This window comes from Salvelinus fontinalis, chromosome 7 (genome assembly GCF_029448725.1).
Source record: "Salvelinus fontinalis isolate EN_2023a chromosome 7, ASM2944872v1, whole genome shotgun sequence".
Classification (NCBI taxonomy): domain Eukaryota; kingdom Metazoa; phylum Chordata; class Actinopteri; order Salmoniformes; family Salmonidae; genus Salvelinus; species Salvelinus fontinalis.
Genome location: NC_074671.1, coordinates 33,770,274 through 33,787,980, shown reverse-complemented (window position 1 = coordinate 33,787,980; position 17,707 = coordinate 33,770,274). Strand labels below are relative to the sequence as shown.

The 17,707-nt window shown below is 45.1% G+C and overlaps 1 protein-coding gene across 3 annotated transcripts; it reads right to left on the bottom strand.

Annotated features, from left to right (window-relative positions):
• Positions 1–345: 345 nt before the first annotated feature.
• On the bottom strand, positions 346–17,707 carry wdr97 (WD repeat domain 97). 3 transcript variants are annotated; one of them, XM_055929241.1, is made up of 22 exons: positions 17,461–17,706; positions 16,744–17,150; positions 15,965–16,554; positions 15,733–15,854; positions 14,907–15,627; positions 13,851–13,999; positions 13,406–13,642; positions 11,659–11,749; positions 11,294–11,426; positions 10,858–10,934; positions 10,520–10,583; positions 7,323–7,481; positions 6,855–7,007; positions 6,575–6,730; positions 6,223–6,360; positions 4,785–4,943; positions 4,198–4,392; positions 3,955–4,079; positions 3,554–3,722; positions 2,887–3,053; positions 2,704–2,765; positions 346–868 (listed from the first exon to the last, which is right to left on the bottom strand). In XM_055929241.1, the coding sequence occupies exons 2-22, from the start codon at positions 17,020–17,022 to the stop codon at positions 687–689; spliced, it is 4,128 nt and encodes a 1,375-aa protein (XP_055785216.1). In that variant the 5' UTR covers positions 17,023–17,150; positions 17,461–17,706; the 3' UTR covers positions 346–686. The 3 variants fall into 3 exon arrangements, with proteins under 3 accessions (XP_055785216.1, XP_055785215.1, XP_055785217.1); XM_055929240.1 differs by having other exon boundaries at positions 14,907–15,854; XM_055929242.1 differs by lacking the exons at positions 6,575–6,730; positions 6,855–7,007 and having other exon boundaries at positions 14,907–15,854; positions 17,461–17,707.

Genomic DNA, 17,707 nt, shown 5'->3' with positions numbered 1-17,707 from the left:
TAAAGAAGAACAAGGAGTCCTTGAGGTGATGGTATGGCCCCCACAGAGCCCTGATCTCAACATCATAGTCTGTCTGGGATTACATGAAGAGAGAGAAGCACCTGAGGCTGCCTAAATCCACAGAAGAACTGTGGTTAGTTCTCCAAGATGTTTGGGCCTTCAAAAACTGTGTGCAGTTCCTTCAAAAACTGTGTGCAAGTGTACCTAGAAGAATTGGTGCTATTTTGAAGGCAAAGGGTGGTCACACCAAATATTGATTTGATGTTATATTTTTCTTCTGTTCACTTACTTTGCATTTTGTTAATTGATAAATTCTTACTTTACAGAATTTTTTCACACCTGCCTAAAACTTTTGCACCGTACTGTATATTTTCCAAACTGCAAAATAAGCTTATATTTATATTAAAGCAAACAATGAAAAAATATCTCTGGCCTATCAGTTCATATCGCATCCATACTGTCCATGGAACAACACACAACAGTTTAATTTTTACAGACGTTTACAGTCATTCAAACTTTATTTGTATTGAGTGAATCACGTGATATACCATAAAAAAGATCTATACAATAGATTTTTTATTCAAAAAAGAGTATCTGTTTGGTTGGTCTTTGTCGGGGAAAGGGAAAAATCTTGGGTGCGGGGAATAATAATTTGCTGCCTGGGAGGCTGTGTCATCTATACTGTGTCATCTATAGTAGTGTACATAGGAGCGCTCCAGGATGAAGTAGCGTCGCGGGGAGGCCTTCAAACAGTGCTGGTCCACAGGGAATGGAAAGGGGGACAGGCTGACCCTCGGCAGGGGCAGGGTGAGGAATGGGGTGAAGCCCATGAGGACAGGGCGGTTTGGGAGAGGGGGCAAGATTACACCTGTTTTGAAATAAAAGAGACTAAGATCAGACCCCTTGACTTTGCAGCATTATTCTAAAATAGATTTTTTTAACAACTTTTCCTCATCAATCGACACACAATACCCAATAATGACAATGCGAAAACAGGTTAAGAAAATGTTGCAATTTTATTAAAAATAAAAAACAGAAATACCTTATTTACATACAGTTGAAGTCGGAAGTTTACATACACCTTAGTCAAATAAATTTAAACTCAGTTTTTCACAATTCCTGACATTTAATCTAAGTAAGAATTCCCTGTTTTAGGTCAGTTAGGATCACCACTTTATTTTAAGAATGTCAAATGTCAGAATAATAGCAGAGAGAATTATTTATTTCAGCTTTTATTTCTTTCATCACATTCCCAGTGGGTTAGAAGTTTGCATACACTCAATTAGTATTTGGTAGCATTGCCTTTAAATTGTTTAACTTGGGTCAAACGTTTCGGGTAGCCTTCCACAAGCTTCCCACAATAAGTTGGGTGAATGTTGGCCCATTCCTCCTGACAGAGCTGGTGTAACTGAGTCAGATTTGTAGGCATCCTTGCTCGCACACGCTCTTTCAGTTCTGCCCACAAATGTTCTATAGGATTGAGGTCAGGTCTTTGTGATGGCCACTCCAATACCTTGACTTTGTTGTCCTTAAGCCATTTTGACACAACTTTGGAAGTATGCTTGGGGTCATTGTCCATTTGGAAGACCCATTTGCGACCGAGCTTTAACTTCCTGACTGATGTCTTGAGATGTTGCTTCAATATATCCACATAACTTTCGTTCCTCATGATTTGATCCATTTTGTGAAGTGCACCAGTCCCTCCTGCAGCAAAGCACCCCCACAACATGATGCTGCCCCCCCCCCCCCCCCGTGCTTCACAGTTGGGATGGTGTTCTTCCGCTGGCAAGCTTCCCCCCTTTTCCTCCAAACATAACGATGGTCATTATGGCCAAACAGCTCTATTTTTGTTTTGTTTCATCAGACCAAAGGACATTTCTCCGAAAATGTGTCTTGAGTCACATCTGGAGGAAACCTGGCACCATCCCTACGGTGAATGGTGGTAGCAGTATCATGCTGTGGGGATGTTTTTTAGTGGCAGTGACTGGGATACAAGTCAGGATCGAGGGAAATATGAACGGCGCAAAGTACAGAGAGATCCTTGATGAAAACCTGCTCCAGAGTGCTCAGGACCTCAGGCTGGGGCGAAGGTTCACCTTCCAACAGGACAACGACCCTAAGCACACAGCCAAGACAACGCAAGAGTGGCTTCGGGACAAGTCTCTGAATGTCCTTGAGTGGCCCAGCCAGAGCCCGGACTTGAACCCGATCGAACATCTCTGGAGAGACCTGAAAATAGCTGTGCAGCAACTCACCCCATCCAACCTGACAGAGCTTGAGAGGATCTGCAGAGAAGAATGGGAGAAACTCCCCAAATACAGGTGTGCCAAGCATGTAGCATCATACCCAAGACAACTCAAGGCTGGAATCGCTACCAAAGGCGCCTCAACAAAGTACTGAGTAAAGGTTCTGAATACTCATGTAAATGTAATATTTAAAAATATATATTTTATAAATTTGCAAACATGTCTAAAAACCTCTTTTTACTTTGTCATTATGGAGTATTGTGTGTAGATTGATGAAGAAAAAAATGGATTTAATACATTTTAGAATACGGCTGTAACGTAGCATAATGTGGAAAAAGTCAAGGGGTCTGAATACTTTTCGAATGCACTGTATACAAGCTCTATGCAGAAATGTTTGTTAAGAGCTATTGATTGAATGGATATTCTGTTCACCATACCACGGAGGACTAAACCTTACCTGGAGGCTTGCGTATCCTGGACATGCTGTAGGTCTCTCCAAGACGTTGTATTGGCTTAGAGCTAGATAAGAATGCACGCACACAACAAAGCAATGTGTCAGAATATTGCGTTACGAGCTGAAAAGGTGAGGTATGTGACATTTGTTTATGTGATGGGGGGGGGTGGTACATCTGTCTGGTACCTGGAGGAATCAGGGAGACGCAATACTGTGTCTTTGCGCCCCTCTGGTGGGACAGTCTGTGCCTTTAAAAACATATCCTTTTTGACAGAGCAGAAGTAGTTGAGCACATCCACTGGGGTGAAGAGGTTCTTCCCTGCATTCTTCAGGAACAAAGAACTGTTCTGGCCCTGCAGATCAAAGAGAGGGGAGACCAGCTATCAGTGGTTGCTGGTGGCACTAGAAATCAGACAGGCTCATGGTAATGGCTGTAACGGAATGATGGAATGTGGTCAAACATGGTTTCCATATGTATGGTCCCATTCCATTAACTCCATTCCAGACATTTTTATGAGCCATCCTCTCCTCACCAGCCTCCTCTCCCAGATATTGCTTGGCAGACCTACCAAGTTAAACAGGCAAGAACCAGTTTGGGAACCGTTGTGCCACACTGGGCTTGCCAGTAATCTCATATGCTCAATTGAGACCTCATATGCTCATATTTAGAGGTGTTAGGTTCAATGAAAAGGACATTGGCAGCCCAGAGCAGTGCATTGCTGATTAATTCCTCCTGCACCTGCTCTTCTCCTTCTACTTATTTTTATTGGCGGTGGATGAGGTGAGTTTCCCATTACTATGTAAGTGCTTTGAGCATCTGGAAAAGCAATATATAAATCTAATAAATGATTACCTTGTATTTTGAGGTCCAGGAGTGCAGCCACTCTGCAGCCATCTCTCCCAGGCTCTTCCAGGAATCAGGAAGGTCCTGGACCATGGAGTCCCAGGGATCCATCTCCATGGCCAGCCACGGGTCAGCGTCCTCCACGCCCATCACCTGCAGCAGGCACATCACTGTTTTCCTGCCAACAGGAGGACCAGACACACAGAGTTAGAGGTCACCATTCATTGGTTGCAACCCAAATGGCACCCTATTGCCTATATATTGCACTACATTTGACAAGGGCACTCACTATCACAGCTAGATGAATCAGAGCTCAGCATTCACCATTACAGGGAAGCAGAGTTGGGGACTTACTATGGTGACCTCAATGAAAGTGAGTATAGACAAAGACTGGTGCGGCATAGACTCACTGTAGTCCCAGTTCTTTGTGGGCCAGTAGAGTGAGGAGCTCCACAATGATCTCATGGCTTTCAGGACCAAGACACACCAACAACAGGTTGAGTATTTCACTCACCACTCGCTGCTCCTCATCGGACTGAAACACACAACATACACACAAACCCAGACATGGTTTAAAATCCAAATTCACAATGGCGGAAAAAAACTGATTCAAACATTGAAAAGCATACCAAATTCCACAAGAGAGGACATACCATATTTGATGAGGTGTTGTTGCGTAGAGAACCCATAAGCCCCTTGCTGAGCTTGTCTGTGTTACCTAGCTCCCCCTGTCTGCGTAGAGTGATCAGCGCGCTCAGGATCCTCATCTTTAGTTGGGCACCACAACTCTGCATGTGGTCCAGAATCTGCATGGAGAACTCCTCAGCACACAGGGACTGCCCGATACACTTCACACACACAGGAACACCACCAAAACATTAGTCTCATTGTCCTAGTCCCAAATGGCACCCTATTCTCTATGTAGTGCAATACTTTTCATCAGAGCTCAATGGGGGCTCTCGTCGAGAGTAGTGCACTAAATAAGGAATAGGGTGCATTTGGGACGCAAACTTCCTGTTGACAGAGAAAATACAGACAACAATAACCTACAGGAGCAGCTGATAAATTACAGCAGTCGTATTCAAACTTTTTCAACTGGGACTTTCCCCACTGCAGTTCCTCCACGCGACCCATACTTTGAATACAACTGACTTACAGGGTTTCTAAGGAATTTTCCCCAGAAGAGTAATTCGTTTTTTGGGATGAAAATGGTGTGCTTGCTTCAGCTAAAAAGACTCACCCTTTGGTCTTGGTAGATATCCTTGAACCAGTCCTCCTCCACAAACTGTTTAAGGAATTCTGGGATCTCGGGGGTGGGTGTGCAGGGTGGTGTTGGGGTTCTAGGGGGAGGTGGGGTCGGCAGTTTGGGTATCTTAGTGGGAGGGACAGCCTTTGGAGGCTAGGAGGGGAACACAAAACATTCATCAGACCTGGGCCTGTATCCACAAAACCTCTCAGAGTATGAGTGCTGATCTAGGATCAGTTTTATATTTTAGATCATAATAAATAAGATTATATGCAAAGATCCTAGATCAGCACTCCTACTCTGAGATTCTTTGTGGATACGGGCCATGAACACACAACAGCTGCCCTTCATGCAGCACCGATACCAGGGAAGGCTGGTGAAGGGAGGACAGGCTCATAGTCTACACCTACATTGCTTGCTGTTTGGGGTTTTAGGCTGGGTTTCTGTACAGCACTTTGATATATCAGCTGGTGTAAGAAGAGCTATATAAATACATTTGATTTTGATTAGTAATGGCTGGGATGGAATCAATTTAATGGAAAGTACCATGTCTTTGTCTTATGCAGCTGTGTGACCCAGTGGGTGAATAAACTTGGTTTGAGCTTTACTAGTTGTCCGTGAGTTTTCACTCTGTTAATTTAGAACCTAACAGTATATCAGGTATTATTGTATTACTTTGTGATCAAATAAAGAAAATTGTATTTGCCTGATTTGCATATATACACTAGGTGTATTTGCATATATGAATAAATTAATATAAAGGGGAGGAACAGGTCTGCCCCCACCAAAATCTTCCTATGTCTAGGCCTACCTGCACCCACCTGCACTTTCTAGGCTTCCTCATTAATACTGTTGTCATGTTCTCTTGCATAATTCAAACCAGTGTGTCAAGAGAAGGATACCCACGCAATTTAAAATCAAAACTCTCGGCTTTAGTTCACACCTATCTAAACATACTTTACACTGTTTGTGAGATCAGACATAGTATCACCATAATCATTTTTGGAAGTTAATTTCAGCGCATCGAATTAAACATATCAACTGTACTAAATCATTTTTTTTTAAACGAACACTCACCAAAATGAAGTGATCTTTCTTCTCTTTCTTGTGTCGAGACAGTGCGCTAAATCACTGACGAAGCGTTAGAGTTCCTATAGATGCAACGGAAGGCCAATGTATTCCACTGATCCCATTTCAGCCATTACCGGAGTGAGTTTGACAGGTCATTACGAACGTTTCCGCGGTCGCTACGTTAACGGGAATGGCACAGGCAAGAGCGGGAAAGTGTCGCAAGAGTAAAATGGAAGCCATCAATCCAGTGATATTTCAGTGATAAGTGGATTTTTGCCCCCTTCAAACACAGGAAATGGATGGCTGAAAATAAGAAATCCAAAGGTGGGCGGGGCATGTGCGTTGCTAATACACCACTCACCCTCATTACATAGGCTGGCTTCTCTGGAGTGGGAGGTGGGGGGCTCTTCTCTTTCTGAGGGCTCTTCACCAGCTGTATGGGGGAACCTATGTCCTCATCGCTCTCATACACCAGAAACTGAACTTCTTCAATATCACCCTGTGAGGAAAACCAAACCAACCACCTATTTGAAATTCTCTCAATCTTATCACAGAACATACACCGATTGTCCTCTTCTGAGGACATATGTAACAAGCATATCAGAGTAGGAGTGCTGATCTAGGATCAGCTCCCCATGTCCATGTAATCATATACATTGTGATCTAGAAGGCAAAACTGATCCTGAATCTGGTCTCTGTAAATATCCTCTCACTTCCTCCTCATAGTCGTGCTCATCCCTCAGTTTGAATGTTTGCTTGGGGATTGTGTTTTCCACCACAACGCCTGGCCACAGCTGGCCCACTAGCACAGAGTTAGGGATGAAGCCCACCGGATTGCTCTGTGCTGGGGCTGGCTCTAGCTCCTCATCCTGCAAAGGGACAGACAGAGGACTAAGGGAGGTGTGGTTTCTTCGTCTCAATCTATCTATTACTTAGCTTCAGGAAGTAGAGGGACAGCAGACAGATATGCTAAACTGAACCAGTGGCCCTCACCTGCCCTGGTTTGGTTATGGGTGGCAGGGGCTTGGCCAAGTTGGGGTTTGGGAAGAAGCCATTCCTTAATGTGGGTGGGGTGAATGGTCGACGGTCAGGCAGTTTTGGAGGAAACAGAGCTGCATGAAGGTCAAACATGTCCTCATCCCCAATCTGAGATATAATCAGAACCAACGTTCATTAGTCTGCATATCTACAATGCATTCCCACTCTCAAGTAATGTCATTTGTCCTTTCACATAAAACATCATATTAGAGGTGAGGTTATGGGTTCTTCTCTCTATATCCAACAAAAGGGCACATACTGCTTTTATCATCTCTCTGACTCCACTTGGCAGAGTACATTCCTACCCCAATCATCTTGAAGAATTCAGTGTATGTTTAACCTTGGTGCCTTTCAGGTTTAACTGATAAAATCTCTAATTATAATCACATCTTGGGGTAGCTAATTGTTCTCAGTATAAGGAACCTTAATGTCGAGGGGCTGGCTGTAGATGATCCTCATATAGCGGTCAAAGGCCTCCTTCCTGGTTTTCAGCGTGGTGGGAGGTTTCCTCTTCCTTCTCTCTGTAGTGCCTTCCTGGAGTGAGGCCAGGTCTCTGTTCCGAGCCAGCAGCACCTCATACTCCTGAGGGACAAGGAGTGGGTGGAAAAACTGTCATTACACCACTGGCACATTAGGTATGGGAACACACACATTGGCCTTCATTTATTTTTAAAAATATGATCAATCCTAAAAAGAAAATAGCAGTAGTGGAGAGTGGGGCACATTGAGACAAAGGGTTAGTTGAGCTACCCCTTGTTTCAAGGAAACCATAGACAAAATGAATGTGACCAAATATTTAGCGGCAGCTAGCCTAGTGGTTAGAGCATTGGGTCAGTAACTGCATGGTTGCTAGATCGAATCCCCGAGCAGACTAAGTAAAAATCTGTCGTTCTGCCCCTGAACAAAGCAGTTAACCCACTGTTCCTAGGCTGTCATTATAAGTAAGAATTTGTTCTTAACTGACTTGCCTGGAAAGCCTTCGTAGAAGAGTGGAGGCTGTTACAGCAGCAAAGGGGGGACGAACTCTTTATTAATGCCCTCTCCTCGATGTTATCCTCACAAATAATCCTGATAGGTATCAGTCTGGTGTTTTCTGTAATGACCTTAGTGATCACTGTTTTACAGCCTGTGTTATAATGGCTGCTCAGTGAAACGACCTGTCCTGATTTGTCATAGACTCTTGCTAAAAAACTTTCATGAGCAAGCCTTCCTTCAAGAACTGGCCTCTGTAAAATGGTATAGTTTCAGCTTGATCCCCTCTGTCGAAGACACTTGGACCTTCTTTTTTGATATTTTTTCGTGGTATTGTTAACAAACACGCCCCCATAAGGAAAATTAGAATTAAAAACAGGTTCAGCCAGTGGTTCGACCGTGATCTTGCAGAGTTACTCCACCTCAAGAATTGCATTTGGCGAAAGGCTTGGCACACACATACTCATACTCAGATTTTCTATATATATTTTCTATTGTGTTATTGACTGTACTTTTGTTTATCCTATGTGTAACTCTGTGTTGTTGTTTTTTGTCGCACTGCTTTGCTTTATCTTGGCCAGGTCACAGTTGTAAATGAGAACTTGTTCTCAACTGGCCTACCTGGTTAAACAAAGGTGAAATAAAAAAAATAAAAAATTCAGAAGGCCAAAGTTAGTTACTTTAAGGAGCAGTTCTCTCTCTGTGGGGTCTTTGAGAAGAGTGTGGGGAGATCAAACTGATCCTAACTGTTATAGGCCTATTTATATTTTGCCCTGTTTATCAAAAGTGTTGGAAAAACTTGTCAATAATCAACTGACCGGCTTTCTTGATGTCTATAGTATTCTCTCTGGTATGCAATCTAGTTTCTGCTCAGCTTATGGATGTGTCACTGCAACCTTAAAGGTCCTCAATGATGTCACCATTGCCCTCGATTCTAAGTAATATTGTGCTGCTATTTTTATTGACTTGGTCAAAGCTTTTGATACGGACGGTAGACCATTCCATTCTTGTGGGCTGGCTAAGGAGTATTGGTGTCTCTGAGGGGTCTTTGCGCTGGTTTGCTAACTACCTCTCTCAAAGAGTGCAGTGTATGAAGTCAGAAAATCTGCTGTCTCTGCCACTGCCTGTCACCAAGGAGGTATCCCAAGGATCGATCATAGGCCCCACGCTCTTCTCAATTTACATCAACAACATAGCTCAGGCAGTAAGAAGCCCTCTCACCCATTTATATGCAGATGATACAGTCTTATACTCAGCTGGCCCCTCACCGGGTTTAGTGTTAAATGCTCTTCAACAAAGCTTTCTTAGTGTCCAACAAGCTTTCTCTATCCTTGACCTTGTTCTGAACACCTCCAAAACAAAGGTCATGTGGTTTGGTAAGAAGAATGCCCCTCTCCCAACAGGTGTGATTACTACCTCTGAGGGTTTAGAGTTTGAGGTAGTCACCTCATACAAGTACTTGGGAGTATGGCTAGACGGTGCACTGTCCTTCTCTCAGCACATATCAAAGCTGCATGCTAAAGTTAAATCTAGACTTGGTTTCCTCTATCGTAATCGCTCCTCTTTCACCCCTGCTGCCAAACTAACGCTGATTCAGATGACCATCCTACCCATGCTAGATTACGGAGACATAATTTATAGATCGGCAGGTAAGGGTGCTCTCGAGCGGCTAGATGTTCTTTACCATTCGGCCATCAGATTTGCCACCAATGCTCCTTGTAGGACACATCACTGCACTCTATACTCCTCTGTAAACTGGTAATCTCTGTATACCTGTCACAAGACCCACTGGTTGATGCTTATTTATAAAACCCTCTTAGCCCTCACTCCCCCCTATCTGAGATATCTACTGCAGCCCTCATCCTCCACATACAAAACCTGTTCTGCCAGTCACATTCTGTTAAAGGTCCCCAAAGCACACACATCCCTGGGTCACTCCTCTTTTCAGTTCGCTTCAGCTAGCGACTGAACGAGCTGCAACAAACACTCAAACTTGACAGTTTTATCTCAATCTCTTCATTCAGACTCAATCATGGACACTCTTACTGACAGCTTTGTGTGATATATTGTTGTCTCTACCTTCTTGCCCTTTGTGCTGTTGTCTGTGCCCAATAATGTTTGCACCATGTTTTGTGCTGCTGCCATGCTGCGTTGCTACCATGTTGTTGTTATGTTGTGTTGCTACCATGGTGTGTTGTCATGTGTTGCTGCCTTGCTATGTTGTTGTCTTAGGTCTCTCTTTATGTAGTGTTGTGTTGTCTCTCTTGTTCAAATCAAATCAAATCAAATGTATTTATATAGCCCTTCGTACATCAGCTGATATCTCAAAGTGCTGTACAGAAACCCAGCATAAAACCCCAAACAGCAAGCAATGCAGGTGTGTGATGTGTGTTTTGTCATATATTTATATTGTATTTATTTTTTATTTTTAATCCCAGGCCCCTGAATGAGATGTTCGACGAGCAGGTCTCCGCATACTTTTGGCCATGTAGTGCATCTTTGTTAGAAAGAATACTATATTTCCCTTGATGTAGTGATGCTGAATGTAACAAATGTCTCACCTTACCCCACACTCCTTTACACTCAATTCCATGCAAAGCTTTCTCTCGTTCTCCTCTCTCTCCCTTTCATATTCTGGGTAAACTCACTGGGTCTTTGGTCATGTCCTGCTTTCCGTTGGGTTGTTTCTCTGGTATGGGGGAGACCACAGTCCTGATGGTAGGCAAGAACACGTCACACACTCAATAATGTCTAGGTTACGGTTAATGTAACATAACTATTATATAGATGTAAATAAAAACTGTAAATCTATTGATAACACATTTTGGCTCAAAATCCCAGTAAATATGTAGATTTACCAGTGCAAACGTAATCCATAGATTTACTGTTTATACACATTTACTGTAACAAACATATTATAACGAGTTATAACTTGTCTATGATGTTCATTATGTCACATTATAGGTAGAGACGGAGGGTAGCTTACTTGGTTTTGCTTGTCCTTGTTGAGGTGGAAGATATGGGCAAGTCAGGGATAGGATCTGACATCTCAGTAGAAAGGAGCTATACAGAGCATAGGCACAGCAAAGGTATCATTACACAGTAAGCACACCTATTCGAAAACATTTAGCTAAACCTAACTACATTATCTCACTGAAAATGCCTAAATACGTATTCACCCTCCAAGACCCATTCTAATATATAAGCCATTTAGCAGACACTTTTTCCCAACGCGACTTATAGTAAGTAGTGAGTGCATCGATTTTCATATGGGTGGCCCCTGCGAAAATCGAACCCATGATCCTGGCATTGCAAGCACCATGCTCTACCAACTGAGCCACACTAGGACCACCACAAGAGACCAGTCTGTCCTCACCACCTCTCCCCAGTACTTCACCGCCCCTTCCCCCCAGTCAGTATACCCGTAGCTGGAAGTCATGTGGCAGCAGGTGGGCGCAGCGGATCCTATACAGGTCCCCTCTGATGCCTAGGAGCAGATCTCCCCTCTGCCCACTGTAGGCCAGACACTCAGGCTCCGCACTCAGCTGGAGGGTTCTTAGAGGGACCAAGACTGCAGAAATTACTAACACACACACACCCCTTACAGAAAAATCACATGTGAAATCATGTGAAAACGTGTTTTTGGAACTCTTCCCATATGATCACGTTTTCACATGTGTATTTTCATGTTATCACATTAACTTCACATAAGATGAACACTTCACGTGTGCACATGTGAAATGTGTGTTTTTTTCCATTAGGGACACACACAAACACATTGACTGACCTGAGGAGGCGGTTATCTTCATCCCAGATGCGAACAGTTCCATCCTGACTGCTGGAGGCAAACACTCGGAGCTGATGGCACACACAGAGCCCTGCACTCTCACACACACACACACACACACACACACACACACACACACACACACACACACACACACACACACACACACACACACACACACACACACACACACACACACACACACACACACACACACACACACACACACACACACACACAAAGACAATAAAAAAAAACTTGTCAGAGGATCACCTACTGAACAAAAATATAACTGTAAATGTAAAGTGTTGGTCCCATGTTTCATGAGTTGAAATAAAAGATCCCAGGAATGTTCCATACACACAAAAAACATATTTCTCTCAAATTTTGTGCACAAATTTGTTTACATTCCTGTTAGTGAGCATTTCTGCCATGCCAAAATAATCCATCCATCTGACAGGTGTGGCATATCAAGAAGATGATTAAACAGCATGATCATTACAGAGGTGCACCTTGTGCTGGGGACAATAAAAGGCCAATCTAAAATGTGCAGTTTTGTCACGCAACACAATGCCACAGATATCTCAAGTTTTGAGGGAGCATGCAATTGGCATGTTGACTGTAGGAATGTCCACCAGAGCTGTTGCCAGAGTATTTAATGTTAAGTTCTCTGCCACAATGTAGTTTTAGAGAATTTGGCAGTACGTCCAACCGGCCTCACAACCGCAGACCACGTGTAACCACACCAGCCCAGGACCTCCACATCTGGCTTCTTCACCTGCGGGATCGTCTGACAGCCACCAGGACAGCTGATGAAATTGAGGAGTATTTCTGTCTGTAACAATTCCTTTTCTGGGGAAAACTCATTCTGACTGGCTGGACCTGGCTCCCCAGTGGACAAGCCCAACATGGCTGCGCCACTGCCAATTCATGTGAAATCCATAGATTAGGGCCTAATGAATTTATTTCAATTGACAGATTTCCTTATATGAACTGTAACTCAGCAAAATCCTTGAAATTGTTGCATGTTGCTTTTATATTCATTATAGTTTGAGGTACATTACCTTGTTGAGTGTCTCAGGGGCCATATGTATTAAGTGTGTCAGAGTAGGAGTGCTGATTTAGGATCAGTTTTGCCTTTTAGATTACAATTGCAAGAATATTTTGAAAATAAATACACAACGCAGAGGACTAAAGGTCAAGAGGGAATTAACGATCAATGGAACTAGTGTTTTTTCTGTAATAGGGAATTAATGATTAATGGGTCAGAGCATGGGAGGAATTTCATTCCGGGACTCATAGCTACATGGCAAGTTCTCATTGGTCCAAATTGTCTATATATCGGGCCTGAAATGGGATACACGTTATCTGGCCATTGGCCCAATTTTATTGCTAGGAATTCTAATTGGTCAACCACAGGCTAGGGTTGGGGGTATAAAACTACATCCTGTCTCTTTGTTCTGTGGAGAGAATCACTGAGGACAGGGGAGAATGAACATCTACATTTCAGCATAACGTCTATGATTTGTCCTCTTTGAATAAACCTATTTTTCTCCCCCTGATTTGCTTTGGGGTCTGTGTAATTGAAGAGTAACATCAACTGTTAACACAATGAATAAGATTACATGGACAATGTTGACCTGATCCTAGATCAGCACTCCTACTCTGAGACGTTTCATACGGCCCCAGATCTATAGTATCTAAAACACAGTATATTATTTAACGGTATCTTCTGTTACTGTCTCACCCGTAATGCAGTCCAGATGGTCCTCACTGGGCGGATGGTCAGTGCGACTCTGGTTGAGCAGGCTGAAGTGCACCAGGCTATAGGTGGCGCTATCGGGATCCTGGAAGGCTAGGGCCAGCAGAGGCCCCAACAGGGTCAAGTAGAGCGGAGGATGCCCACAGAAAAGGTTCAAGTGCAGGCTGAGACACTCCTGGGCATAGGGAAACACCCTCCAGACCAGCACTGCCTTGTCCTCACCTGTTGAAAGGGAGAGAATGGGATGATGATCACCATCATCACTACCATCATCACCACCATCACCATCATCATCATCATCATCCCCACCACCATCATCACCACCATCATCATCATCACCACCATCATCATCATCATCACCCCCACCATCACCATCATCACCACCATCATCATCATCATCATCCCATAGAGCCAATAGAGTGCTGCATACCGGCTGTGAGTAAGTAGCTGTTCTCAGGGTCTGCCTGCAGGGAGGTGATTTTCTGGCCGTTGTGTGCGGGGGTCATGTACTGCACCTTTCCTGTATCCAGCATAAGCACACTCACACAGCCACCATTGTGCCCCAGCATTACCAGGAACCTGTCCCAGGGGTAGTCATTGGGAGTCATAACATATCATTACTTTGGATGGTTGGCACAGTATTTCTAGCTCCGGGGTTAAGTTTCCGCTAGGTACAGATCTAGGATCAGTTTCCCCTCCCCTAATCTCGGTTAACCCAGAGCTCAAATCTTGCAAGATTTCTCTCCCAATCCTAACCTCAAAAAATGCAAAACTGAACAGCGTCTAGAGGGAACTTCATCCAACACCCTGTCTTTTACCCTTCCCCTAATCCTAACCTCAAAAAATGCTAAACTGAACAGCCTGTCTTCATCCAACAGCCTGTCTTAATTTAGTAACAGATTAAAACAGATGTAACAGATTCTGTCACGCCCTGGCCTTAGTTATCTTTGTTTTCTTTATTATTTTAGTTAGGTCAGGGTGTGACATGGGGGATGTTTGTGTGTTTTTGTCTCGTCTAGGGTGTTTGTATTGTCTAGGGGGTGTTTGTAGAGTTCATGGGGTTGTGTTCATTGTAGGTGTTTATGTAAGTCTATGGTTGCCTAGATTGGTTCTCAATTAGAGACAGCTGTCTATCGTTGTCTCTGATTGGGAGCCATATTTAGGCAGCCATAGTCATTAGGTAATTTGTGGTTGATTGTCTATGTGTAAGTTGCTAGTGTCTGCACTTATTGTTTGTATAGCTTCACGTTTGTTGTTTTGATTAGTTTGTATAGTGTTCGTTTCGTTTTCGTCTTCATTAAAAAGTAAGATGTATTGTTATCACGCTGCGCCTTGGTCCTCCTCACTTAAATGTTACGACGATCGTGACAGATTCAAACACCGAGTGCTTGTGTGGGTAATTACCGAGGGATTCATGATCTAAATATAAAGGGACTGTCAATAATATCAAGACAAGTCTAAATTAGGGACACAGGGGGAGTCTTACCGGTTCTTGGCATCATGAAGAGATTTCTTGTTCGTGGGTCTCTGGCATCTCTGCTTCTGCAGGCTCTTCCACTCGTCTAGCGCTCTCTGTCCGTCGGCTATGTTGCTGTAGAGCACCATGCAGGAGACTGGGCCTGGCTTTGCGATCCACTGATCCCCCTCCCCATCCGTCTGCTCCTCCCTCTGCCATGGACCCTGTCCTCGTGCCTTCCACTCATCCACACACGTCGCCGGATTGGTCAGCGTGCTGGCCCGGATCAACGTTCCGCCCTCCGTCAGGACCAATAGAATCTCTTTGTGCAAGCAGTAATCGGCGCACCTTACCCTCTGCCCGGCACCGAATGAGGTTAGGACCGCCCCCGTCTCGGCGGCCACTAGCGTGACGTTACTATCCCCGCTGACGCAAAGCACCCGGGTGGGGTAGGGCAGGGGGCAAGAGGGAACTACTATCTGTCTCACGGGGCCACCCAGGTCCCCCCCCAGCCTGCAGTGAAGGTTATACAGGCTGCTGATGGTCCAGAAGTCCACTCCTTGCTGGGAGAAAGTAAAGAAGGTGCCCCCTTTCATCGGACCCCCTAGGGCCAGAGGGGGCTCCCCTCCTTCGATGGGGAAACACTGGACCTGGTCCCCCCCCTCCAAGCTCCAGCAACGCAGGGTCCCATCCAGGGAGGCAGAGAGCAGCAGGCCAGACTCCGGACAGCAAGCCAGAGAGGTCACCACACCTACACACACACACACAGACACACACACGTAAAGAGTGTTGCATTTGACTTGACTAGCTGGAATCATAGGGAAGGTTTTTTCCCCCAACCAAGTGGTTATTTCACCAGTGTGTCCTACGAACGCCATACAAAGCCCCCAGTCAGGACCCCACACTCTGATGGAAACATCTTTGGACGCAGTGACCACAAAGTCCAGATGAAAGCTGTACACCAGTGCAGTGATATCCCTGAAGAAAAGAGGCATGTTCACTCTGTCTGCAGATCAGTTGAGGTGACATTTTGCCAAAAACTGCCCACTGTCCAACAATCATGAACACACACACACACACACATTTACCGTAGGTGGAGGTTCCTTTTGTGCTCCAGAACACGCCCAGCAGTGAGGTCAACAACAACCACAGCTCTCCCGTAAACGACAAAGGCCCTGTGATGCCTCTCGGGGCCTGGGGGGGCCAATGCCAGCTGGGTAAAAACGCTGTGGCGCCCAAGACCCTCCGTCACTCTCACCCGGCACACCATGTGAGTCAGACACCACACACACACGTTCCCCGCCCCCGCTGTCACCAGCTCCAGGGACTGTTCTGTGACCTGGCAAACCCGCACATCCAGAGGGTCTAGAGCGTTGGCTAGGGGGCGCAGCTCACTGTCCAGCAGCGTGAGGCTTGCCCCGGGCCCCCAGCCCACCAGACGCCCAGGGAGCTGAGTGGAGGTTAGGCCCATGTAGGGGACAGAGACAGAGGCGGGTGGGAGGTCACGGAGACGCCCGTCTGGGTGGTACATAACGACCTTGCCTTCCCTGTGAAGGCTGATGAACCCTGCCGCCCCCTTGCCGTAGGTCATGTGGCGCACAGGGTCGTTGCAAGGGAAATTACGTAAGTGCTGCAGGCCATGGGTGAGAACAGCGCTCTTGACATTGAAGCTTCTTATCTAGGAAAGCGGGAGAGAGAGTTAGGATAAATAGAAATGTATTTTCTGATGTCGCCTACCGATTTAACAGTGCCTCCAACCAAAGAGAGAGTATGCGTCCCAAATGGCACCCTATTCCCTATATAGTAAACTATACATGGTCTATAGGGACTCGGGTGCCATTTGGGACGCACAAGACATCTTATTTACCTTGTCCACATTCTGCTTCATTCCAGTGCTGAGGAACTTCCACATCCTGCGAGCTTTCCCCTTGGCGCTCTCCTCCACCGAATTCCCCCTCCCTCTCCGTAACTCTGACCCCCATGAGCGTCTAACCGCCCTGACTGCTCCCTCCTGGTCCGCTGTTGTGGGGCGGGAGGTAACCCGCAGCGTGCTCTTCCTGTCCAGGTCGGTTCCGTCGGCGACGGGAGGGGAGGCCATCCCCATGGCCTGCACCAAGCCGCACTCGTTGTCTGCTGAGTTGAGCATGGATATTTTGCATGCCCTTCCTCTCTAACTCCGATGGGGTGGTGTTGGGGTTCTTTGGCACTCGCATATGTCTTTAAGCCTAAAGCTCAGTCTAAGTGTCAGACCCTTTAGTTCAGTTGAAATATTTTCTGGTGAAGGGGGGGGGGGGGGGGTGAGAAAATCAGTCTCCAACCCGTTTTGTATTTGCCAGATGAGACAGTTGCTTTCAAGGCACTCTATCAAGACAACACCTTTGAAATTGTAGAATTTTGATGATAGATAACTACTACGTTTTACTATCTAAGCAGATGTTCATGTTTATGTACCTTTTCTCTATTCATTGCATTCTAAAGTAGCCTATACAAACCGGCAACGACATGAGAGACATTTTGATCAAAAACGTTATCTAATCCGTCAACGATGTCAATATTTATGAAACAGAAGAAAAACACCACTGACCGTGACCATGGTAGCATCCGTAGTTCTAAACAGTAGTTCTTTCTCACACCAAAGACTGTTGTCAGCGAGTCAAGTTACAACCACATTGTAGCTAAAAATCTTCCCACGTTGTAGAGAATCTTCCTTGCCCAGCGCATACCATTCGTTGCTAGGATACTGGTCACTTGATTGAGTGAAAATGTTCTGTTTGGACTCATGTCTCTGATGTTGGAATGATTTCAAGAATTCGATTTATTTTAGGCCTACC

What these genes read in the sequence shown, in the direction of transcription:
- wdr97 (XM_055929240.1), bottom strand. Translation starts at nt 17,022, where the DNA reads ATGCTCAACTCAGCAGACAACGAGTGCGGCTTGGTGCAGGCCATGGGG. An exon ending in AAAAGGAACCTCCACCTACG is followed by an intron (nt 15,855 to 15,964) that starts GTAAATGTGTGT and finishes TCTTTTCTTCAG; the next exon opens with GGATATCACTGCACTGGTGT. An exon ending in CGTCTCCCTGATTCCTCCAG is followed by an intron (nt 2,766 to 2,886) that starts GTACCAGACAGA and finishes ATTCTTATCTAG; the next exon opens with CTCTAAGCCAATACAACGTC.